The sequence below is a fragment of the Mixophyes fleayi genome, chromosome 10, assembly GCF_038048845.1.
Source record: "Mixophyes fleayi isolate aMixFle1 chromosome 10, aMixFle1.hap1, whole genome shotgun sequence".
Classification (NCBI taxonomy): domain Eukaryota; kingdom Metazoa; phylum Chordata; class Amphibia; order Anura; family Limnodynastidae; genus Mixophyes; species Mixophyes fleayi.
In genome coordinates this window covers 98,667,898-98,695,262 of record NC_134411.1, presented here as the reverse complement: position 1 = coordinate 98,695,262, position 27,365 = coordinate 98,667,898, and the positions used below count along the sequence as shown (strand labels likewise).

General features: G+C 41.7%; 1 protein-coding gene across 1 annotated transcript in view; it reads left to right on the top strand.

Annotated features, from left to right (window-relative positions):
- Positions 1-27,365, top strand: part of ITFG1 (integrin alpha FG-GAP repeat containing 1) — a 137,306-nt gene that overhangs the window by 23,174 nt on the left and 86,767 nt on the right. Inside the window, exons 7-8 of the mRNA XM_075189252.1 lie at positions 12,240-12,301; positions 16,145-16,229. Of these exons, the coding sequence (XP_075045353.1) occupies positions 12,240-12,301; positions 16,145-16,229 (147 nt within the window). The remainder of the gene's footprint in view (positions 1-12,239; positions 12,302-16,144; positions 16,230-27,365) is intronic.

The following is a 27,365-nucleotide window of genomic DNA, read 5'->3' as shown; positions in this document are numbered from 1 at the left end:
ATATCTATAGGTATAAGGACGTATTGGGAGAAGGAGTATGGAAATTAGGTACTCCTCTTTTTTCACACCTGTCCCTGGTGTTTTTTAAAGGCTCTTGGCTGGATTTGTGAGCATTTTTATTTTATTTATGATCGTTTCTATAGCGCTACCACGTTATGCAGCGTTGTACAGAGAATATTAATCATTCATTGTTACTGCCCCATTGGAGCTTACAATCTAAACTCCCCATGACAGACGTACTAGGGTCCAATTTAGTCAGCAGCCGATTAACCTTCCTGTATGTTTTTGCACTGTGGGAGGAAATCGTAGCTGGCGGCGGAAATCCATGTGAACACGGGAAGAACATGCAAACTCCACACAGGTGTGGTCCTGGTCTTTATCGAAGTCATGTTGTGCGGTTACACTTCTCTCAGCCATCAGTTGGTGAATCGGTGGAACCCACGCAGAGCTTACAATCGTGGAGACCAGACGCGGACTTACATAGAAATCATCAATTTGAGATCTTTTTTTTTTGCTATTTAGCTTTTCAATAAAATATGTAAAATCATAGAAAGATAATAACATAGTTATTTTTAATGTGTGATTTACAATAGATAGTAGCAGAGAATCCCCCGTGTATTATACAGGTTACAAGGACAACCACTGCAGCAGATAGCCGGGCTGCTCCTGCTAGGCACTGAACGGGTTAATCAGACTTTTTCAGTCTTTTTTATTTTTTAATTTGCTCCCTAGCACAAAGCCCCGCTGGAGGATTTCCCTGAAATATGTGATGGGAATCTATAATGAGGGCTAGAGGCTGCTTGTTCATACAAAACAGCTATTGACAAAGCAACTGCTATAGAGCTTCGGATGCAGGGGGGGGGGGACGAAGGCTTCTCAGAGCTGACTTTTGACATTCACCGGAAAGGTCAGACCAGCCGTCCCGGTGTGAGCGTTGGACCATAAGCTTCTATAAATAGTATTTCCTATAAAAACACGTACAGCGGCTCCGAGCTGAACATGATACACTTGTAAAGGTTGATTAACCTGTAAATGAGACTGAACTTAGAGAGCATCGATTGAGCGCCCGAGCAGGGTAGGGGTTAAACAGGGATTACAGGTTTGTATCCTCTTAATCCCATTAAATATTACCTTGCTGCATCCGGAATTGTGTGCAGTGCTTGGTTACAAGGAACCTATAATAATTACCCTTTAATCCTGGCGTTAGTTTGTCTTGTGGCTATTTCCGTAAAGTGGCTCCGGTTTGCAGCTCAATTATTATTTCAAGGCGCTAAAGCCCGTCTCTTATAATAGGCCAGAAACTCCTTCTTGACACCCTCACTATGACATCATCAGCGCATGTCACAAGTGTAGGAGAATTATCATTACTAATGTCAATGTAAGGCCTGGGAGTGTTGTAAATCCATCACCCAGCTCACCCCCACCTGACTGTAGGATATTAAAAAAGTTAAATCTAAACAAATAAAAAAAAATTAAAAAATGGAGAATGTAACATCTTAACCATGTAACCCATTCTTGTGTGACTCCCATGTATTATACATGAGTCACGCATGTATCCAAATATATAAATTTACGTACCCCCAAACCTACCAATCTGGTAGTGTGGTCATGAAGGGCTAGAATCAATCCACCCTTTCTTTGAACGCTCCCGGAGTGTTTATTTAGCTATTAGTTTTTTTATGTTTGTTTTGCTTTAATTTTTTTGTTGAGGAAGTGCAGAATTGTGTTACTGTTTTTATTTAGTTTTGGTATTTAATGGCTATCACTATAGCAATGTTTCAGTTGCATATTTAAGAGACACGTTTTGTATTGTATTTTTTTATTCTTTATAAATTGTGTAAACCCTAGAGCAGATAACTGCTATGAGATCATCTGTCTGTATTCACTTGGATTTTAGCTGTAATCCCGGTTTCCTGTTTATGTCCGTATCTACACATTTCATATAAGCTCCATGAGAAAACATCCGCACACGATCTTATGTGAGGAGAGTCGTGTACAGGGTTATAGTGTTATAAGGGATATAGGCAGGCTTATCCTGCTGTAAAGTAAGCTGGATGACTGGTCCTTTTCCACCGCTGACAACGCTTCTCTGCTAGTTGTGGATGCAAAGCAGACACTTGTGTGTGTGGTGTTTTGTAAGCTGTTATAAGCAGGGTCCTCTCACCTCCCGTTTCTGGGTATCTAGTGGTATTATTGTCGTTTCTCTCCCTTTATGGTACCGAAGTTCATAATATGTTGCAACTGTATAAACAGAGCGCTTTCTTTGTATACAGACGGAGAATATTGGTGGTTGTTTGGCCAACTTTAGCCTTTAATTATCACAACAATATGCAATTCAGACACACATTAAGTATTTTAGCATTGCTAGTGTTTGCATAGTGGAGACGCAGGATATATATACGCGCGCACTACATCATTCGCCAAGTGTTCATCTTGGTGGAGATCGGATCTCTACCTTTTATAGAGTGTAATCTAAGTTCTGGTTTCATTGTACTTATAACTTTAAACAGAAGTCATTGAAGACAGCCATCGTGTGAGCTCAACCAATATTCATAATAATGCAGCCAATCAATGTACTAAATCTTAGTGACCTCACAGAATCACAACGTTAACGGATAGAGGGATATTGGTTCAGCCCTCTGTGTGTATGTATCGGGTAAACGCCTTCATTACTTCTTATCATGAATATATTGCACACATTTCATTGTATGAAATATTGATTCATAGAGAACTATTGCTAATAACGCTAGATAGTACTATTCTAATAGACATGGGCCGTTGTTCCCAATAGCTCTAGAGCTCTATGAAAGAGCTATGGACGTTTTTTTTTTTAGAAAATATACCCTATGAACTCCTTAGGATCTAGTGATACCGTTAAGACACCTTGTGAGGCGCATAATAGAGAACGGCGTTTTGTGGGCCTTAAAATATCAAATGCACCGCGTCCGTTTGCCAGCAGCCGTGGGTCAAACAAATAATCGCATTCAGCTTCACAGCTGAACAATGACACTGGTTCCTAGTGAATTTACAGGCTGCATTCCCAGGAATAATGGTTCAGTCCAGAACATGGCAGCCACTATTGTGTGTACGTGACGTGTAAAATTTATAGTTGGCTGCGATTTTCCCAGCATGGAAAATGCGATGCAGAGATTTATTTTGTTCCGAAAAATCAGTGAGTGTGCGGCAGGTGCACTTACCACACGTGTGTGCCGGTCCTGGCATGACGGAGATTTATGGCTAAAAACATCTATATTTATTCTCTCCTTTTTATAGCTGACTTCTCAGCTTCGGGTTCAATTGTACAGAAATCTGTACTGTATTACCGGTCTCTACAGCGCTGAAAGATTGTAAGTAATTACCTTGCTGGGACCACTTTTCTCTTTTCAGTTCCACGTGGTGCCTCAGCAGCAATGCTGTGGAATACAACATTTGCCTGTTTATCCATTGTTCTCCTGGCCTTTGGGGTTACAGTCAGTTTACGTAAAATTCCTCTTTTACAGTCTTGCCTGTGACGCCTGCAGCGCATCTTAAACTTCCTGTAAAATTAAATTCTACTTGCTGATTTTCTGACTACTGCATCACACTCCATTATTTCCAGGACAGTTGTATCTTAGCAGATGAAAGTAAGCACATCACACACTGTAATGTTTAGACCACTGATGCACAAGTTTTGGACTGCGTGAAGCCCATAAGGACATTTTTTTTGCTGCCACGTGGAAGGACATATATAAAGAGAGACCCAGGATGGAAATACTAATGTAGTATTTGTGACCCCACATCCCTTGTTCCCCTGTATCTGCCCTGCCCAGCGTTTATTGGGTGTGGGGACGGTCCCATTGTCCACCTCTGCAGCCACAGGGAGACCCGGCCGTTCTTAGTAAGGTCAGACTCTGGAAACTAATCTGAATGATTCCGCTGCACTCTGATTCACTGCCAAGCTGTCACTGTCCTGACGCATGATCAAAGTCTACTCTCATGTCTAGGGTCAGCTCACCACTGGTCTGGTAACTAGTGTGCAGGGGAAATATGTTATACAGGGATGAGGGGGAAGTTGTTACTGGAGAGGTGAGTGGGGTAATTTCAGGGTATGGATGAGGGCTTGGCTAAGTACCATCTGGAGGTCCACATACATCTCTCTCTAGAGGGACTTTTTAGCAGTCATGATGCTTGAAGGCTTTGTGGTGTTAGTGTGACCACACCCAGCAGGAGCTCAGTAGGGTAACCTTGGGCGTGCTCAGTAGGGTAACCTTGGGCGAGCTCAGTAGGGGAGCATTGGGCGAGCTCAGTAGGGCTGCTCAGTAGGATATCATTGGGCACGCTCAGTAAGGCAGCTGGGACAGCTCAGTAGGGGAGGTGGAAGAGCTCGGTAGGATAGCATTGGGCAATCTCCGTAAGGCAACAGGGACAACTCAGTAGGGGGAGCATTGGGCGAGCTCAGTAGGGTGGCTCAATAGGGGAGCTTTGGGCAGCTCAGTAGGGAGGTCAGACAGTGCTGTGGTGTGCCCTGCAAGAGGCAGGAAGGCTGAGACAGACAAGAGGTCTATCCCAGGACAACTGGATTCCAGCAGATAGGAGCTACAAACAGATTACTAAAATGGCTAGAGAGCAATTTCCGGTATTTCAAGCATTGTGATTGATATTTTATTAAGTTATTGCATTTCTTGAGACATTGTCCAGCTGGTCGTCCTCTTGTTGTGGCCCCGACTGTCACGTAGAACCTCCATAGGCTCTAGTCTCTATTGAATGAAATCATCTGTTAGTGTTAGACCCAGAAGCACCTTCTTGTGGGAATGTACGACAGAGCAGTTTACGCTCTACTGTATTTTAATCTTAATTTCACTTTGATGTCAGAAAATCTTTGTAATTTCTTTTTTTCTGAGGCCTTTACTCTCGTCCACACACGTGTAACTATTAATACACAGCCTCGGGAATTCATCGACTGCTTTCAGAGCCAGCCCTGGGCAATCTGCTTAAATTGAAGATTGAGCTAGTTATTTGCTCACCCGCTCCCTGAACCCCCAGATACAGGTTAATCACCAGATGACGCTACTAAAGACCTGTTGTAGGTCTTTGAATATATGGACTCGAGTCTCACTTCACGCCTGTGGTTTACTGACTGCGAATCACTGGACGCCTGACAGTGTTATTTTGCAGTGGGAGAAATTATATTACTGTGCCGTTAGCTGATATCCTGTCTAGCGAGGACTGCGCAGATTGCTCTGAAAAGTCAGGTTAATTCCCCATGCGAAAATGAGACAATTTGTTTATCATCCGCTCCGGCATTGAGAAATGATTTTCCATAAGACACTCTGCAGGAGCGATCCGCCGAGCGTGTCTTGTCTTGTCACTGTCTTTTTCTCCCAGTTACTGGAAGACGCTCAGAAGAATTATCATAACCAAGAGTGTGGTGCAGTATTCATATACATGCTTCGTCTCTGTGTTCTGTGCCATACACTTGGCTCTATAAAATAAAATAAAAAACTGGTGCAATGGAGGAAAACGGGCATCAGATGCCACAGTGTTCGGCAAAATGCCTTTAACGCTTTGTTTTCCACTTGCCCACAGGGCAAGCCTGGACAACCTGTGGCTCTCTAGTTGTTGTGAAACTACAAGTGCCAGCTGGTTATCTGCTAGCAAAGCATGCTGGGGTTTGTAGTTTCACAACACCTAGAGCCTATCGACAAGCTTCGCTGCATTGACCCTTTTAAAATCACTGTACTGCAATTTTGTCCTGATTGGCGGTAACTTAATAAATGGACTCGTCGCCTACAGCCGTATTGTGAGCTGAACCATTTGCGCCTATCCAATCGTTAGGTGCTAATGACATCACAGGCTTAAAGGACGAGTCCACCCGCAGTCATTTATTAACTCCTCTCCACTAGGCTTGGTGATTTCATGCTAGGAAGCCCCCAACTCTCTTGACCGTTCACCATAGCCAGCACTGAACTGTTAACCATCGCCGGCGCACTCCAGGCTTTAAGAACAGGGGGGGGGGGATTAGGGCTTATGTTTGGATGAGTATTAACTCATCCTAAAACATGGCTGCTTCCAATGTGCATTTGTAACATCCCCACTTTAAACATTAAAAAGCAGCTGGGAAGTCGTAGCACGTTCCTTTAACACAGAAACAGCTTTCGTTCTCTCATTGTATTGTGTTTTGCCAGCTGGTATCTCAGATTAGAGGGAAAAGATCAAAACTCTCCATATTTTATGCCTCTTCCATTCAGTGTGATAACAAACTAAAATCATCAGCGCTCAGTTCATCTGCGCGGTACGTCTGATAAGTGCGCCAGCTGTCTGCTCGTTAGCAGTTGTGTAGCTTAGAGGGGACCGTGGGCACCGTCTATTATTCTCTCCAAATTAGATGGCGTGATCTGTTTTTTTAAATACATTTATCAGAATCATTGCTGTCTGGATATTCCGCAAAACACGGGACCCTCTTCGTATTTAATATTTCTCTCTTAAAGACAACAGGTGGGTGACCCTGTCATTTGTGAAGCCTAAATATGTTTATGAGAGGGCTCAGGGATATTGTACGAGTAGCATCTCCCTGGTCGGCTCCTGACCTTTTGCCTTTTCCCCGTAAGAGACTTTGAGCAGTGGATAAAAACTCATTCATTCCTTCACGCCACGGTTCCCTGGCTGAGCCGTCACTCCGCCTGGCGTTAACTCTGCAATCTCAAAGAATATTTCTTTATGAAATTGGAATGACCGGGGCAAGCATCCTCTCTAATAACTTCCCGCCAAGTGACGGCCTCATCACCTGCCCAATCTCTCCGTCAGCTTCTGTTGTAGTAGAAGATAGACAGGAGGGTTGGAGACGGAATAGCTTATCTCGGTTATCGGTGGCAGCCAGACATTTGATTACATGGATTTTTATTGCTTGGTAAAGGTATTGCTTTGCTGTGATTTTTACTGTCTTAAAAGGTTACATTTCCTTACCTAATTAATATTGCTTGAAGGGGGACGTACAGCGATTACTTAACATTAATATATGAATGAACAGATGAACTAACTCAAGTGTTCATACTCATAATATATACACCATGCTCTCTTTCAGTCTTATGTAGCTATTCTGCCATGTTAGGTGGGAGGGGCTTCTCTAACTAATCAAGCAGGCAGTGACTGACTGACAGCTTGGTAGACTTGCTTTGCAAAAATGCACAGTGTTTATTGGTGGATTTATACAAAAAACAATAGAAAACATTGACCTTTCATTGCTTGCGTGCACACACGTGTTTAAATTCAATTGTAAGTTTAAAAACTGGGAATATGAATAAAAGTTTAATCATTTTCCACTATACTAGAGGCAACACGTTTTCATGTTGGCACACGAAATTCAAACAATGTCAAAATGTATTGTGCAGGATGAGACCAACTTCCTGCTGTCAGCAATGGGTTAATTCAGAGCAGGAAGGGATCCATCTTTTTTTTAAAAAAAGTTTAAAAACACGGCCAGTGATGTCATAGCAACTCGGTTTCAGCTATTGGGCCTGTGTTAGATCCCATTGGATTTTGTCCTAAAGGTGTGGGAGGAGCCTCAACGGTGTGTGATGGTTTGGGAAGGTAATTACTTTCTGACAGTTCCACCGTTTCATCCTGAACTACTTTGTTGCATCTTGTCCATTGACTAAACCCCACCAGCGCCCACCCCGAAATAAGCAGTCGTTCCCGGTCCTACCTCCACAGCCCCATGATACATTTGTATAGTATGCTTACTGTATGTCGTAAGAGGGCAGTATAGTGGGACTATTTTGACAACAGTCACACAAGGAACCAGAGTCAAATTCCAACAGTTTTGGTTTATACTAACTGCAGACCAATTCATTACAAGGTTTCAGGACCAATAAAAACTAGACCAAAAAAAAGGGTAAACTGCTATGCCTGTCTGGTTTAATTATATAATGCAGTGTTTCCCACACCCAGTCAGTCCTTAGTGCTTCCTAACAGTGCAGGTTTCCAGGTGAGCAGTGATATATTTATACCACCTGTGGATCTGTTACATTGTATCACTCAGTGATGACTACACCTGTGCTCCAGGTGCCCAGTGATATAATTACACCACCTGTGGATCTGTTACATTGTATCACTCAGTGATGACTACACCTGTGCTCTAGGTGCCCAGTGATATAATTATACCACCTGTGGATCTGTTACATTGTATCACTCAGTGATGACTACACCTGTGCTCCAGGTGCCCAGTGATATAATTATACCACCTGTGGATCTGTTACATTGTATCAGTCAGTGATGACTACACCTGTGCTCCAGCAAAGAGATATGGAAAATAAGCACTGTAAGGATCCCTGAGTCTAGGTTTTGGAAACAATGATATAATGTACAATAAAGAGTCCCACTATAACATAACACTAATATGGGCACTTTAAACTTCTGCCTGCATATAAGAGATAGAATTAATACTCAGTTTCTGGCATACGGGCTTGGTTTTTATGATCTATAGATGCCAGGAGCTCCGTATGTTACTGCCCGTATATATTATTTCTGAGGTCTGATCCCTGAATACAAGAGAGGCCTGTGTATATCATTCAGATTTATGCTGTATATCCCTTACTCTGTAGCCATTATCTACCGTATATCAATCCCTGCATCCGATTGTCCAAATCCCCAGAGCACGTTCAAGCAAACGTCAGCAATTTTGCACAGAAACCCTATGCATCAGCAATTCTGGTTCACGTGTGATGTCCTGTCATTCTGTGTCTCCAGTCTATTCAAGACCCATATTGTCTTTATATAGTGTGAAATCCAACAACTGACAGCTGTGCCCTGTCTGTAGCGGGTTGGGGTGGATTCTATGGAGCACATTCACTTTTTATTCAAATTGAAGTGTTTAATGCTGATCCATAACGTGAGATATATGATAGTGTTATCCTTGTCCTTCTTTGACATCACTAAGTACCAAAGACACCAATATATTTCACAGTGGTTTATACAATTCTTTGCACCACTGTTAATTATATAAAGATACATTAACATTATCAGAAGGTACAAAACTCCTTTAGTCTCGGAAGGAAATCTGATGTGGTTGCTGGTACGCCAGACCTCGGCATTGAATTCCCATTAATATTCTGCTTTATGAAGTGTTTTAAAACCATTTCCTTAAACCCATCTCCGCTTCCTCCTATTTAACATTCCGAAGGATTAAAGTGGTATTAAAATTCAAATCAAGTCGTTATCTTTATTTAAAAAAAATCTTTAATTTACATTATATATGTTAAGTAAAATTGCTATTATGTTGTCATTATGTTAATGTAATGGGGAATGCATCTCTTGGAATGGCTTTTATTGTTAGACTGCACCTTGTTTTAATTAATTTAGTTCCCGTTTTAATTAGGCTTTCAATTCCACTGATGTTTTAAACAAAACCTTTCTTTATTGGCAAGGCCTTTAGAGTGGAACGCTTTGATTAATAACGATTATAATGCGTGACTGTAAATTCTAGAAGCCGTCGTCCGTTTATTGGTTGGTTCTAGTGTACGGTTGCGCTGGCGATTTGACATTTCCAAATGTCAGTAGGTAACTCGCAGTTCACTTTTTTTCTTGTGTTTCGTAAAACGTTCCCAGTGATGTATTGGATGCTGTGACAAAGACCGGTTGACCTCTGTCATCTGCCGTTACTTATTCCTACTTTAAAGAGCAACTAGACTCCCCGCTGCACTGATGCACAGTAGACAGAGTTGCCAATTCTTTCTGGAACCAGGAATATTAAGGTAGATTCCCTTATGTGGTAAATGATAGGTTGGTGCCGCTCCATTGTATGTGTAGAGGAAAACAAATATTCCTATTAGTAGCCCAATCTGCAGAGCACTTTCCAGTCCAGTAACCTCATGTCCGCTTAATGGGCTGAGCGCTCAGCGGGAGTTATACCTTCCGGACCCTTCAGGGTCTCGTTGCCCAAGCCAGTTTCCCTCTTTGTCATTCCCAAAGGCGAGCCTCCTTCAACCCAAACTTGCACTTTTGTTCTCCCTACAGCCTGAAGCTGCGCCCCTTCCCTTGGTTGTTACCCCAGCCTTGGCAGAGATTGAGGACAGAACAGATTTTTATGATTGACAGCTCTGTATTTGCAATCACTGGACGGGACCATTTGTAGGGAGGGACCTGTTGAGACATGAAGAACACATCCTTTATATAGTTAGGAAAGTGTTGAAAAACTATATTTAGGGGGGAGGGAATTGGAGGTTCCTCATTTCTAGATAAGCCTATGCAAATATATTTTGGTGCATTCAGGTAGCTGATGCACTATGGTTAAAAATAAAACAAAAAAAAACATTTTCAAAATAATTAATTTTGAACCAGTAACACCCCCCTACTCCGGTCCTCCTTCATACGGGACAATCCCACTTTGAAGTGACGGTCCTGCTGTTGGTTATGTCCCTCTCACTACAGTGAACGGGTGTCTCGTGTTACTGGTGAATATCACTTTTATTAGAGGAGAATGTTGTGATTAACCAACGCTTCTAACGCCCTAGTCACTCATTGAGATGTGGTCACACCCATCTCCATAGGTGCTTTGTCCCAATTGGACCTCATTAAAAGTTGGGAGGCATCATAAGAGTTAAAGTCCACCTGCCGCACACAGTGGAGGCAGCCATTTTGTCGGCTGGACCAATATCCACGACAAGGCAGCCTATCGGATCACTGGGAACCCTTACATCACTGATTCCTGGTGAATCGCTAGGCTGGAACACAGAATGACTGCCTCCATTGTATGCAGATGGGGTGTAAACTTTAATAGGGACACGGTAAAGAATTGTCGTCAAACTGGTTATTGTTGACTATAAAGTCGCTCAGCAACGTTCTCCATCACCTCACATAACAACACTCTGTGTCAGTAACTGTATATCATTGGAATAGCCCAGATTATTCTCAGAGAGGATGTCTTGTATACATGTTTATCATCCTCTGTTCACTGATCTGTGATGGGGTTATGTGGATACTACGATGTCATTAAGTATCTCAGGAATCCCTCCTGCGCCTTCATGCGAGGACAGGATGAAATGTGTGACTGACTGCACTTGTCCTTACGTTCAGATGTAAGGCCACTACATTAAACCTGTCTGTACTAAGGGTCATTATTAATGCTGATTCAGGTGTGCCATAGGCAGAAAGGATCATGGGAGTTGTAGTCCTGCATCTTGCAGCAAGCCACAACTGATTCAGAATATAACAGAACAGTTAGCCGTTTAATGGATGTTTCAGAACTATTTTAAAATGTAACATTATAAAAGGCATAAGTCTATGTGACATGTAAGGCAGTAATTACACATTTTAAGGGTTACATTTGTGGGGGAGGCCATTTTGCCAGTGACATCTTTGGTAACCAGGGATGGGCTCTGTTCTCATGAAGTTTGGTTCAGTTCACGGGATTTCTCCCACCGAGGGAAACTTGACTTAGGAGAGCGGTGCAGTTAGACCGTTATCTGCAGAACAGAGCTAAAGTCGCTCCTGTGTGCTCGTACCACTTACCAAGTCTAAACGTGCTGTAAATGTCAGGAGACAACGCCATCTTTCTCTGACACCTACATTTCTCACATTGTAGTTCTATTATTGTGTGTGGTCGGCAGTAACTGTGACAGATCACTCAAGCAGCAGTTACAGTTTCACATCTGTCCTGGGAAACCGGTATCTCTCTAGCCGGCATGAAACTACATGTCCCAGAAGGCCTTGGGAATCCAGTGTGTCTCTGTCTGGTATGAAAGTACCAGTCCCAGAAGGCCTTGGAAATCTTGTGTGTGTCTATCTGGTATGAAAGTACCAGTCCCAGAAGGCCTTGGGAATCTTGTGTGTGTCTATCTGGTATGAAAGTACCAGTCCCAGAAGGCCTTGGGAATCTTGTGTGTGTCTATCTGGTATGAAAGTACCAGTCCCAGAAGGCCTTGGGAATCTTGTGTGTGTCTATCTGGTATGAAAGTACCAGTCCCAGAAGGCCTTGGGAATCTTGTGTGTGTCTATCTGGTATGAAAGTACCAGTCCCAGAAGGCCTTGGGAATCTTGTGTGTGTCTATCTGGTATGAAAGTACCAGTCCCAGAAGGCCAGCCTCCTCCTGGAGAGACATAGGTTGCTTACTTGTGTGCTAGAAGTATACAAATTAGATACATGGCTATTTACAGTTATATAATACTCTATATCATTATATTTAATTACCCCACTACATAGTAATGTATCTTGTATTTTGTTTAGTTATGAATTCATTTCTATAACCATTTTCTTTCTGGTTTAGATCTGTTTCTTACGACTGTGGCTGATAACAAGGACATTCAGTTCGAGATCTGGGAGAATCAGGTGAGAGAGAGAGCGACTGTTCCGTTATCAGTAATAATTACATTGGGTTATATCTCATCCCACCCTTTAGACTCAAAGCACAAGAGTTGCAAAACCTAAGAATTGGAGATAAATACGTCCTGTTATCTGTAAGGTCCCATAAATGTTCAGTAAGACGTATGGGTTTGTTACTTTACATGGGACAGTGAATATTACCATTTCTGATATCTGCGAATGCTACCCAGCTAAAGTTATAGGAACACTAAACCCAGTGACTGAATGACACATATGAAGTGTTAAACTTAAGTGACCATTTAAAGTAATTATTTGACATTCCATAGTAACTTCAGTGTCAAAAATATAAAGTGTAATGGAGTATTTTTCATCCTTGATAACAAGAGGCAAAAGACCGACATCCACTATGTGCAGCCAGTGAATAACAGAGTAAAGCTGGATACACAGTGCAGAAAATTACTGCAGATGTGATATCTATAACGATATTACAACTGAATGTCCCGATGAGCATGAAGATTCATGTGTACACACCTACACGACTTACCTTCAGATCTGTGATCTTCATCTCATAACCATCTGCTGAAAAGATTGTGACTGTACACTCTACAGATATCTGCCTTTTAGTCATTTTGTAAAATCAATTCAAACTATACGATGCACTCTACCGTGGAGTTCTACTGCCTAGAAGTCTGTAAGCCAGTTACTAGCATCTATGAAGCTTTAGACTTCTCTGCGCTGTCCTTCTTCCCCCTCCTTATTTCACACTTTTATGCAGGATTGCAACGCTCTGCTCTCCCCATATTTCCCGCACAACTTTTTATAATATTGTTGTGAAACAGACGTCCTAGAGAGCAGGCTGCGCTGGGTTGTGAAGTCATTTCAGGTACGTTGTTTAGCATAGTAATACACAATGTTTAATAAATAATTAATTTTTAATAATATATTAATGTCAGTTAGTGGATTTACAGAGTGAGCGTGATATAACTCCCAGCAACCAATCGGATATCAGCTTTGAGCACCAGGTGCATTATGGACAAATTAATACAACTGTCTGATTGTAATAATTGCACCACGCTATTAAAGAAGTTTTTTCAGGCCAATTTAGTCCTCTTGACTTGGGACATCAGGAAGAAATAGTAAATTGTCAACATCCGTTCTTCTCGTGTAGGTTTCTGTGACTGATGATTAAAGCAATTAGTCTGCCCTAATGTTCCTGTTAACAGGTTCCCCACTGTGCCGTCAGCTGTTTGAGAGAGTGGCGGATTCTCCATTTGCCAGCATGCTGGTGTAGAGATGAAGCTTTTCCTGAGGAATATTCCTCCTCTTCCTCCCCGCAGATATTTTTAAACAGGGCGCTGCATTTTTATATTTTTAAGATCCACTTCATCTTCCAAACATTTCATAGCCCCTCGAAACATGTTTCCCTCCGGAGAACTTTCCTGATTGCGTGAACATTAATCAGGGCTTGGTAAAAAAAAAACATATTGAGATGTGTGAAACTCAAGTGAGCCTGATTATATAGCTCTCCCGTTGCCGCTAGGCAGCTTAATCTCGCATCAGTGCGGCTTTTTTGCTTGTCCAAGAGCCCTACAAGAGATCTTAGAAACATGGCCGACAACTGGTAAATGTTAATTGAAATAAAAATTAGGAACAAGACTAAGAGGCGTTCTAAGCGTTTAGTTAACGGCTATGGATCCAGCTCCGTCCTCCGTCGCCAGCGACATAAAATTCAGAAGATCTGCCGGTATTTCTCCAACTTCATTAATGCTTAAAAGATTTGAACACGGTTTAACCTGCAGAGAAACAGATTTAGATCATTTACAGAGTCCTTAAACGTTTGTTTAGGGACAATTTTCTATTTGACGTCCTTGACATGGTTTTCTGGACAATACACACTATACTTGATTCATTAAGGAAAGTAAGGCAAAAAAAGGAGTAAATGTTCTCCTGGACAAACCATGTTACAATGCAAGGGGTGCAAATTAGTTTATTATTTTGAACATAAGATAAATACTGGCTGCTTTTTCATGTAGCACGCAAACCCTTGATAGCTTTATTTTTACATTGACATTTAAAGTTGTTCTAGGACATGTCCTTCCCCAAGTATAAATCTGTCGCCACATTTTAAATTTACCTCCCCCCTCCAATGCAACATGGTTTTGCCCAGGTGCAAAAGTACTCATTTTTTTTTTGCCTTACTTTCCTTAATGAATCAGGCCCTATATGTTTTGGTTTCTGTTGGGTCCTCTGCGCCAGATCTGTTCTTGTTTTCACTCCCCTGCAAAGACTGCAAATGTAAATCGTCAAGGCGTGCTCACATTTGGGAATTACCGCTCTAATGCGGCATTTGAGAACAAGACACAAGTCATGGCAGAAGTGTTGCTCAGAATGTTGCATTGTCCGAGTGTGCGTTGGCTCCGATGAATGAAGTAATCTCCGTGGCTCTGGGCCCTGCTCGCCACAGCATTGTATTTAGCACAGTGAATCTGAGTTGTTGCACCTCATATTCCTGTAGCTAAAGATTCATCATTCGATTCAACTGCACTCAATCATAAAATATCAGGATGAGCTTAATACTACCTACGTCTAGTGCTGCTTCAACTGTGCAATCTGACGGCACATATCACACACTGGGAAACTCCGCTGACATTGTATGTAACAGTCCATTTCTATACTCGCTGTCATGTAGTCAGTGCTTCTCCTTAATATAATGATGGCCAACAGAGCCTGGCGCACAGCAAGACCTAGCAACTTCTGCACGTATTTTCCCTTGTCCGTAATGTGTACATTTGGTGCCAAATTGAATGTAATGACCATACGGCTCCCCCTGCGTACCTGCTCAGTGCGGCTCTGTTTCATTTAGATCCACCTCTCAGTAAGTGGATAACGCTGGGGTGCTCCAACACAATTGTGAGGTTGCCATGCAGAGCAATTGCTGGGAGGCAGGAGACATAGCTGAGAACAGAGATGAAATGAGTGACCATTAATTAAAATAAAAATTAGGTCCGGAACCTTTTTTTTATTTATTTTTTTATATTCTTTATTTTGAATGGTGAAACAATAAAAGGCATATATAGTACGAAATATGAAGGATTACAATGTGTACATAAAAGGACATCAAAATTGTAGTGAAATTCAGAGAAGGCGTCCTTGGAAAACTTGGAACATAAATTGACCATATTTTCATTATTTTTGCTTTTCTTTAGGAATAACAGACAATAATACAAAAAATAGAATGGGGGGGGGAGGGAAAATTAGAAGGGAAAGGGAGGGGAAGACCACAAAGGTTGATGCAAGAATGTGGTCAGGCAGAAGGTAATATGTAAATGTTAGAGGGTTAAAGGGTGAAGGAGCAGGAGCAGAGTCTCGGAAACTTTTTAATCTTACACCCTTCCTTCTTTTTTTTGTTATATGTTGTTGTTTTGTTTGATTAATTTCCCTAACAATACAGGAGGGGGCAGGAACAAGAGGCATCTTATGCCAATCCACAGACTCTAGAAATCTGACAGCATCTGTGTCATTTGCGTCTTTATAAAACCCATAGAACTGGATGCTTTTCTAGAAATTAATTAATCCAAGGGCTGCATCCCTGAGATAATTGAAGAGGATGGATTGTTTCCACCCACCCATAACACACCCTATTCCGCTCATTGAAAGAGGGCATGAAAAATGGGCAATTGGACTGCTTCAGAGGAAACGGGGCGACACGTAAAATATGAATAGCTGTGTTTAACTCTTTGATGTGCGGTCTACAGTTAGCGCAGTCCTGAGTTTTCTTTTCTAGAGGTGATATCCGAGGTTTTATCTTCCTCCCCACTAATTCATTTGTATCTGTTTTTGGTTTTTAAGAGCGGCAATTTCTCAGCTGTCACCTTCATCCACACAAAACCCACAGATGCCAAGGTCGTCGGGCAGTCCATCTTTGCAGATTTTGGTAAGTGAAGTTTTAATTTTTGGCGCAGAACCTTGAGCTAATTGTTATTGTTCTTGTGTAATATGCCTTTAAGTTGGAAATCCAAGTTTTAAGGAGGATCATACAGCAGGCTCCCTCTAGGTGTGACTTTAAAGTCCCCGTAATACAAGTGTCCGGGTTTAAACTGGGGATAGCTGTCTCTCACTGTCCCTCGAGTCGGTACATTTGTCCCAACTCGCAGGACGTTAGGAGCTATGGCCAGAGCGGGCGCCGTACAAACCAGGGTGCACAATGCAATTCAAGAAGGTTTAAGGGGAAGGTGGGGTTGGGGGGGGAGTTTGTATTTCTGAATCTCTAAACACACCCATTTAGGAATACACCCCTTTTGGAAGAGGTGTGGACATGTCCTGATTTAAGCACTTTAAATGTGGGTGGGTATGAAATAGCTTTGTTCATAAAGGGGTTAAAGTCGGCGCCTTATATCAGTCTATATTCCTAAAATGTCAGATTCTAAACCAACATTCTAATTCTGCTTCCTAAATGACACCATTTTCATGTATTCTGGAGACATCAATCAGGTCTCACATTTTTATTTTAAACAACTTTACTTTTAAAAATGTGAACCAAAAGATCATTAAATGTTTATTAAAGTGCCTTTAAGAAATTGGGGTTCCTAAGTCGGGCGAATGCGACAAGTTTTCTCACCCCGCCAGTTTCAGCTATATAGATTGAATTTTCTTTTCATCGTCGCTGCCCTGAAGTTGTTATAAAATCCAGCGACTTACAAGAAACCATTCCGGAGCGGACGTCGGCTCCCTCTTGTTTTAATCTGAACCTTGACAAGTATGAGTGGTACATAGCGAAGGTCATTCTCAGTGATAGATTGTGTGTGTTATTAAGAACAGCCTCCGCTTTATTGCTGCAAATGATGATGTTCTTCTCCACCGGTCCCTCTGTAACGTGCAAAAGGAGAAATCAATGTCTGGCGTATCATCCCTTCTAATCTAATTCCACCAGGCCTCTTCACCCCTCGCTCTCAGGCTCACTTACAAAACAATTGTATAAGAGCATTGTTATGTTGCCCGTCTGTCGCCCTCCGCCAGCAGCTTGCCACCTGCCCTGGCACGCTGTATATATATCCATATATGTTCATTGCTGTCTATTATAGCAGTCCTTGATTGTTGTACTCATCTGCTTGCTGCACACCTTTATAGGGCCACTACACCCAAAATACAAGTCTCACATTGTATTTGCTGTGCATGTGAGTGCATGCTATTGTCCTCAATTATCGTTCATGTTCATGGGGCAACACGTTGGCTCAGTGGTTATCACGGTGGCTTAGTAGTCAGCACCACTGCCTCACAGCGCTGGGGTCATGAGTTCAATTCCCGACCATGGCCCTATCTGTGTGGAGTTTGTATGTTCTCCCCGTGTTTGCGTGGGTTTCCCCCGGGTGCTCCGGTTTCCTCCCACACTCCAAAAACATACTAGTAGGTTAATTGGCTGCTATCAAAATTGACCCTAGTCTCTCTCTGTCTGTGTGTATGTTAGGAAATTTAGACTGTAAGCTCCAATGGGGCAGGGACTGATGTGAATGAGTTCAGCGCTGCATAATCAGTGGTTCTATATAAATAAATGATGATGATGATGATCTGCTAAAAGTGGCCTCAGTGGGATTACTGCCACTAAGTCTGCTGTGGGTAGAAATATATTACTTATATTCTGTTCCACTGTGCTCCAGAAACATTTACATACTCATGAATCGTACCTCCCAGCTTTTGAACTTGGAGAATTGGGACAATGTGGACGCGTCTCTGCCGAGAAGGTGGTTGAGCTGGATTGCTTATGGTGAGAGAGCAAACAGCATTTTAGTTATTGCTGCTAACGTGGCAGAATATAATTATGTAGCAATATGAAAAGCAGAGATTTATACGTTTTATTTGCATGTTTTGATCACTGGTGTATTATATTGTATTGTATTGCAAGTAACAAAAGACCTAAAACCATTTCACATAAAAAGGAAACTTTCCCCTTTTTTGAGCAGAGCCTCAGATTATGATTGTGTGCGAGACCATTATAGAGTGCTGCTGATTTTAGTTTCATGTTTCTTATTGTGTTATTTTTAGCCTTTACCATCATTTTAGTTCAACAGAGAAAAACATTCACATATTGGACGGAAAGCACGGACCTATGAATCTTGGCGGTGTGTCGGCCATGTTGTTATGTGGTTGCAGCGTCCATCCACACTGGCCATGTTTTTATATCTGAACACAGCACAATCTCTTTGAACGGTCACAGTTTGGTATTAAAGGAAACTAACTGACATCGGTATATATTTTTATAATAAAGTAAATCTTAATTTTAATTTCAGAATATCATACAGGGAAAACATTAAAAGTAGCAAAAGTGCTTCTTCTTTCAATAGCTACATATAAAGTTACCGCCAAAAAATGTATCGCCTACTCCTCCCGAGTACTGGAATACCAAATGTTATTTGCAAGTTTACCATTTTGTTAATACTATTCTTCTTATTTATTCGATTGCTTAGACCACTCCTCATTTATCATAGAGAGGAGGTTGAAGTGGTAGATTTACTAAAGCTTCTCAAATGGAAAAGTGGAGATATTGCAACCAATCAGATTTTAGCTATCAATGTATTTCTTGTGCTAAATAAATATCTAGAATCTGATTGGTTGCCCATTGCAACCAATCAGTTTTAAATGACATTAAATCTTACAGCACTTTCTTCAACAGCAAAAAATGTGGTTATAACTGAATTTTACAGGAGAAGTCCAAGGTCTCCAGTTACATAAAGCTGGGTGCCGGACCACACACATTGCTGCTTATTTTCTCAGTGTATTATGTGCCATCTATAGCTCTGCAGCCAATAGCAATCGAAGAACTTTAATAGAGCTATGGCTGCACTGAAAGCTTCTGGTCGAGCCAGATTTTGGGGTTTCCAGGGTTTTGGGGGAGCTTTATTTCCTGGACCCAGAGCTGGTCTGCAATTGGAACAGATCGCAGGTCTGTTTTGTCCACGGAGACCTTCCCCAAACCGCGAGCACTGTATACACTTCATACTTCCACAGACAGAGGGCGACATTCGCTATGTTAATTCCTGTTGGGAAGGGAGAAGATCCCACTCGCCCATGCGGTAAGCAGGACAGATTCATGCACCAAGCAATCAGTGATAACACAGTAAAAACACGTTAAAATGTCATCTGAGCCTACAAATGATATGGTAAAATATGAATATATTCACATCGAGCCTTTAATAGCATTCACAATTATATTCATCAGTATGCGATGCACTCTCCTCCCCATCCGTACTGCAGACGTGTGTAACCTTAAAAGTAATTATAAAGCCCACAGGTGCCGATATTAACACTGAATATTGATCTCTTCTGACTACAAATTGCTCCTAAAACTTTTCACAGGTCTGACTCTGTTTTTACTTGTTTGTGGGTTGAAGTCATTTAAAGAGTGGCCAACAGAGTGCCCCGCTGGCGAACCCGAAGCCGGTGTTAACAGAGTACCTGCTCCGGGGGGCCCCCTGAGTGGGGGGGACAGGGCGTTGTGCCCCCCCTTAATCCCGGCTCTTTGTTGAGCTTTGTTTTACCCATCTAAACTGGCATTACATATTTGACCTTGTACTGTGGGATCTGTTTAATGTTTGAATGCTTCATATAGGATTGTTTCAACTTTTCATTAACCTCTAAGCATTTTAAAGAAGTGATGGCTCCCGCCGTCCCTCTGACAGATATTATCCTGTTTGATGTAACATTTTATTTGTTTTTCGGTGTATATTTGTGTACAGTATCTTTAGACTTCTCCTCCATCGTCTTATCTCATTGATAAATGGTGGCTATATAATTAGTCTACACACAAAAGCAATAAGACTTATAACTTTTACCCTAAATATAACAGCAACTACTTACAATGGTGTGTTTGGGGCGTGATCAGTGATATAGGGTTTATAGTATAGAACACGACCCTTCTATACATTTTCTTTATAACATTCAGCTAAATGGGGTTTACTTGATAATACATCTTTCTGCTGCTACGAACAATCTCTGATTTTATTTTTAATGGGAAAATATAAAAAATGAATATAGAGTGCTTTTTAAAATTAAGATATGTCCTGCTTGTCTTATGTACCCCCCTCCTCCACAGACTCACATGTAGCAATATGGAGGGTCCCTACCAACGTTTATAGGTGCAAAATTGGGACCCAATAAACCCCTCCCCCCAATCCATCCAAAATTGGCAATTTCGGTCGGAACTCTGCACATTTTTTTGTTAGCTCCACCCTTTTAGAGGTCCGCATTTCGGGACTGTCCTGACAGAGAGTGAACTTTGGCAGTGGTACGCCCTGCACTAAGAACTTGTCTTTTATCTGAAGCACGGTCCTGCCAAGATCCAATCACAGCGGTTGGCATAGGGGGGTCTGAACTTGCCACTATTATAGAGCAGAATAAACCCTCTTCTATTACGATCTATAGCAGACGCTCTTCCTTGTACTGACAGCCCATAACGAGATTGGCTCACATTAGTGCCAGATAATGGGGCAATATATTTTTTTGCTTCTTCATCCTTTAAACATTTAAATCAAGACATAGGTCTACTTCTGTTTTTATTAACAAAATAACAGGTCTAAAAAGTTACAATAACAATACTGCCGGTTTAAGAGTAAGTCTTCCCATCCACACAGTTAGGGTGACCATAGTCACTACAGCTTAAGATACCGGATTTTCTGGCCCAATTTTACCCACTTCCCTCTGGCTGGCCACCCACGGGTGCCTTACTAAGCCAAGGATGCCTACCCAGTACCTTCTAAGGTTGGTATTAGTCACTCAGGCAAATGCAGTTAGAAAAGCACAACAGTACATTTATTGTAATAAAAACAATCACTAGAATATTATGTACACACAGTAAATAAATGTCAGGCAGGTTACTACATCATCTGTTCCTTACCCCACTAGCTTAAAGAGCAACAGTCACCTGGATGTCCTGAGTTAAAGACCCATGGAGTTCTTCTCTTAGCTCTAGTCTATTGGTAGAGAAAGAAAAGTAAAAATCGGCTACACTGCACCTTCCATGAATCCAATCTCAGGGTGATTATCTCCTCCCGCCCTGGAGTGGCTCCTTATATCTAGGGTCTAATTTCCACAGTGCTTTCCCCTCCCTGGGCAAACCCCTGGCTCTCTTTCAACATTGGTGGGTCCTGGATCAGGGGTTTGGATGGGGGGGGGAGGGAGTGGGGATGAGCTGTGTTTCCACAGAAGGTCTCCTACTGGGATGCTAACATCTGGACTAGTTCTGTTGAGAACAATGGATACCAATTGGCCTTCTCCCTCACCTGTATCCTGCAATCCGATCCTTACCCATAACCTACTTTAAGGACAATGACGAACAGCTTCCATGCTATATAAACAAGATACAATATACATGTTTACAATGAGCTACAATGTCCCCTTATCCCCACATGTAATTAGACACTGCAGTGGTATTCTGTTGAGTGGGGAACAAAAACAAGGGCTATAAAAAGTACATGTTAAATAATCCACATTTTGTGAGAAAGGAGGGACAGGCTGGTTAGGGTGATAGTAATACCTCGTTTCACCACACCCCCAGTGATAAAGTGATTTTGTACCAAGCGCCTTCTATTAATAATTTGAGGTATCTCAGTTTATTTGGCCTACAGGATCCTCGGTGTGTGTTCTATATGTTATGTGCTCTCTGCCAGGATTGCAACAGAGTTCCAGTATCTGTATGATATGTGCTTTGCTGAGTAGAACGATTAGCTGTGATCAGCTTACTGCAAAGTAGAGTGATACCAGCAATGACTGATTGCTAACTACTGGTTACTTCACTGTGCACCTGTATAAAACAATGAAATAGCTTTAATGTTTTCAGTTGCGGTGCAAACTCATGTAGCAGATTAGTTGCAAAATCTGTTGCCATTGTCATATAATTTGGTGCTTACTACGATTCAAAAAATGACTTTAAAGCAGCATTTCCACAAACAAATCTGGTGGGTTTTATTTTGCATAAATCACTGTAGCAGGCTACAATGTTGATAATTACTTTTTCCCCTTGTGTTTTTTTCTTCAGGCTGCTATTAATGATTTATTATTCTGGGCTACCATGGCAACCAGTCACCTGTCACATGATGTAGTGAGCTGAGAGGCTTTGGAAAGCCCCTCTGAGCTCGCTCTGCCCTGTGACAAACTCCTTCCCACCCTCTGACATCACATGACATGCTGAAAGGTGTGAGACTGTGTCTGGCAGCCTTTTTTTGTTTTGCAGCCAGAGATCTTTTGAAAAGGAAATAATGATTTGTAGGCGATAATGACTATCACTTTTTCCCTTACTCTTACTTCTGAGGAGTGGAAATTCCCTGCAAGCTCAATTAAAGCAAATGTCGCCCAACATACTGTTCTATTCTATGACCTTTATTGACAAATGTCGCCCACATTGGCTCTGCAGTCTGAGCCTCTGTTCGGACCTGGAACCTCCACAGTTTTGGTAGTTGGGTTTTGTTGGATAGAAATTAAATTTTTACAGGAGTCACTCTGCAATTGATGTAATCCTTAAACAGAACCGTATAAAACAAATCCCAGGAAAATGTAATTTGACATGGATTAGAAAATATAACTCCGCGTGTTTGTAAAACCCGCTATCTTCCTTCTTTTTCTCTAATAAATATACCTCCAAGATTCCTAAAGAGCCCGCTGTGTATTATCATTCTAATGGCACAAGCCGCTGCATGTGCAGTAATGGGATTTGTCTGCTAAGGACCACATTATCCATCCATTAAGAGGAGACCAGTAATGGGACATTACCTTAATGGTGATGTGGGTTTTTTTTTGTCCTTTACAGTTGTGTAAATTTACACTTATTGATTCCGATTCCAGCTCTTTAATCACTCCTCGCTCACAAGTGGTGTTATAATCATGAAGGGGCCACAGACACATGCGTGACGTGTAGTATGTATACATAGGCAAAGAGAAATATAGATATATAGATATAGATATATAGAGAGAAATAGATAGATATAATAATATTTAGTAAGAGAGAGCAGGTGCAGTGTTTTACGTACTTTACCTGTGATCATTATTTTGTGATTATTCCCACAATTTGGAATTTCAGTTTCATTCACTTTTCTTATGCAAGATGCTACCAAAACTATTATCCACCCTCTCTGCACCCTCCTGCTATATGACCCCCTCCACCCCACTCATCTTTCCTCACTTCTGTCCATCTTACATGCCACAGGTAGGGCAGGGTAATGTTTTTTTGCATTTCTAACACTGTAACTCATTCTCTGGAACAGAGAATGAACGTAGCCCTCCCTCCCCCCTCCAAAAAATCTGCAATAGTAATGTGGTGACCTGTTATCTAGACCTAGAAGAAAAACCTAGAGGATTGTCACACACACAGGGTAACTAAATGTTAATGTCCCCTGTCACATGCAGCTCTGTCCTCACTAACACATCACTAATCTCCTGATATACTCTGTGCTGCTGGGTACCCTGCTCCTTCCACTATATAACTCTCAGTCTGTGGCATCCTGCTGCCTCCATTCCCCTCCTCACATCATGTCACTGCTCCTATCACATGCAGCCCTGTCCTCACTGACACATAACTCGTCTCCTGATATACTCTGTGCTGCGGGGGGACCCTGCTCCTTCCACTATATAACTCTGTCTGTGGCTTCCTGCTGCCTCCATTCCCTTCCTCACATCATGTCACTGCCCCTGTCACATGCAGCTCTGTCCTCACTAACACATCACTCATCTCCTGATATACTCTGTGCTGCTGGGGACACTGCTCCTTCCACTATACAACTCTGTCTGTGGCTTCCTGCTGCCTCCATTCCCCTCCTCACATCATGTCACTGCCCCTGTCACATGCAGCCCTGTCCTCACTAACACATCACTAATCTCCTGATATACTCTGTGCTGCTGGGGGACCCTGCTCCTTCCACTATATAACTCTCAGTCTGTGGCTTCCTGCTGCCTCCATTCCCCTCCTCACATCATGTCACTGCCCCTGTCACATGCAGCCCTGTCCTCACTAACACATCACTCATCTCCTGATATACTCTGTGCTGCTGGGGGACCCTGCTCCTTCCACTATATAACTCTCAGTCTGTGGCTTCCTGCTGCCTCCATTCCCCTCCTCACATCATGTCACTGCCCCTGTCACATGCAGCCCTGTCCTTACTTATCATACAAGTGGACAGGTTGCTACCTCCCGCAAGATCAGCTCCTTCATCTCCTGGAACACCCCATGTGGCTGTGAACATCCCATTGATCTGATTGGCTTCAGATTGTACTAACCCCTCCTTTTTTGGGTACAAACAGGCATGCACGAAATAAAAACAATAGGTCCTCTGACTTTAATCAAATGTACCTTAAAACAACTTAATGTGCAAAGGAAGGTACATGGACAGCCTGGAACCCTGCCCCAATGAGATCACAAATATTTATTGTTAGCAGAGAAAACATGATATAAGGATAACATTAGCAGATGAACAGCATTCTTTATATTCCCAGTCCTCTTACACAATTACTTGCTCCCCGCAAGGGGTTGTTTGTGTGGCAGCAAGTTGGATGAGAAGCTTTTTCCTTGAAGTGTGTTTTGTGCTGCAGATTGATGCATTACCAACATTAGAGAACAATGTAGCCGAGCCGGGGAACCGGAGTCACTTTTATCCTCCCTAGACTTTGTGACATAAAATTGCCATAAATAGCTGCTTGAGTGATTAAAGTGAGGGGCTCTGTACGCTGGATACAGATCTCACTCCCAGCACTTTTATTTCTCTGTTTGTGATATCATGTTACATATTTGTGTTGCTATGGTGATTGGAACACTCATTATCTTGATTTTAAGACACATGAATTTCCATAAGAGGCATCCTACATGTTGGTTATGTTAGTATACACGCTGTAACATAGCTAGCATAGATTGACTCATGCCAGGCAGAGGACCTCTCGGACGGATGCTTTGGACTGCACACATTCTCCGTTAGGTCAATAATCTCCAGATTCCCGGGCCCTGCTTCGTTTGGGGTACTCGCTACGTCTCAACGGGCGTTTTTTGTCTATATTTCTAAATCCCTTATTTAATTTTTAGTTGCCACGTCCAGGAGTTGGTATTTTCTAATGCAAAACGGTCATTGTCATTTTTAAGATTATTTCTTTAGTAGTTTACTTGAGCGAATGGGGTCAGGCATTTGGGGAAATTATCCATAGCAATAGAGTCTAAAAAAAAAAAGCCTGTTTGTAAGTTACATAGTTAGTAAATATTAAAAAATACAGAGATCCAATTTGAAAGTACCTCTTCATAAAATTGGATTGGATTTGTTAGGCAGGACTAGTGCATTATTAACCTGTGAAATATTTTCTACACTATTTTTCAGAATCTCATCCCTCTATATACCTTAAAAAATAACTTGTCACAGACGTCAGACTCACAGTTCTATCATTTCTTGGTTCCAATTTTGGTTACGAGGGACTCTATAAATAATGATTCATCAGTTTGTGAACTAAGCTCCTTTAGCACACAAGGGTGGAAGCCGTTCTGGGCCAGGTGTCTTTTCTGTCCTAATCTTGTTTAGTGGTAACTGCACCTCCTACTGTGTTAAATGTAATGGTGCACATAGGGTGTTGCTACACAATATATTTCCATCCTGTTTACTGGTATGTTTTCCTTTCCTGGGAATTCAAAAGAAAATCATATATATTGAGGTCAGCTTTTCTCTTCTGCAATCATTTTTTAGTGGCCCATTATCATTATTTTTCTTGCTGTTTATATACGTGAAAAAAACATTTTTATGAAACAGCATTGGTGGAATTATTTTTAGATGGATTGGTTTGGAGAGTATTTGAAGTGCTTTGACACTTATAAAATGCCTTTCCATTCTCTTGAATAGAATTCGAAAGTAAATGCTCATAAACATTTATGAGTTGTCGTCCCCAGCCCCAGAAAATGGCAGGTAGGAGGCATGAAAACTGAGAGCTATCTTGCTTTAAATGTGGCGTTTAAAGGATGAAAGTTTAAAAAATGTTTTTAAATGAGGAAAAAACATCCGTGTGGATTTCACTTTACATTCAAGGTATTGTGTCCTTTCTCTCCAGATAGTAAAGACACTCAACCTTTCTGATATGTCTGATAATTACCATTTATTTATTTTCAATTACTGTCTAGTTTTTATTTTAATAATAATGTGCTCATTATATAGAGCATATAATACAAATTTGGGGATTTGTGCTCAAGTTTAATATTCCACAGCAAACCTGTGTATTACTATCATGGTACGTCTGAAATAACTGAGGGTTTTTGTACTTACGTCAGGTACGTTTCCTTTACTTATGTGTTTTATATTGGGGGCTTTTTGTGCTTGATATGTCTGCTTTATTGGCTGGTAGCAATGGTGATTTCTCCTTCACTGGTCTGATACAGCGTCCTGGGGGTAAATGTATCAAGCTGAGAGTTTTCCGGCGGGTTTGAGATTCTAGCTATCATTTATTTAGTACATTCGACAAAATGATAGCTAGAATGTGATTGGCTGCTATAGGTAACATCTCCACTTTTCAAACCCGCCGGAAAACTCTCAGCTTGATACATTTACCCCTTGGTCTCTCTTTAGGTTAAGAAAGGGACACGTCGGTGATTTGCAGAAATCCATGATGTGTAGGACAGGCATCTCGGATGCATTGCTGCGGTGTGGTTTGTGTTAGGGGGCTGGTAACTCGGCATAGCTTCTTATCATACATGAATTCTACACGGTGTCTGACTTGTGCAGTCATGGCTTACTAACAGTGCCCCACAACTTGTGATACATTGTAGCACTGACACAATGCTACAGGACTGTGGTTTGTAAATGTGATCCCGCATGAATTCACAGATCCTCATTCTGGCACCTGCTTCTGTTATTGTACAACCCTCACTACTGGAATTGCTCAGTAATTGGTGTGAAAATCACATTGCGCTGGTCTGGATGACGCGGATCATTACTGGTGTATTCAGAGGCTGGAGTTGGCCGACCTTAAGGGTTTCTTTCTATCGTCCTTACCAGATCTGATTTGTACATTGTATCTATTGTACATGAGCATCAATTTCTATTCATTTCAGACATGTTTAATAGTC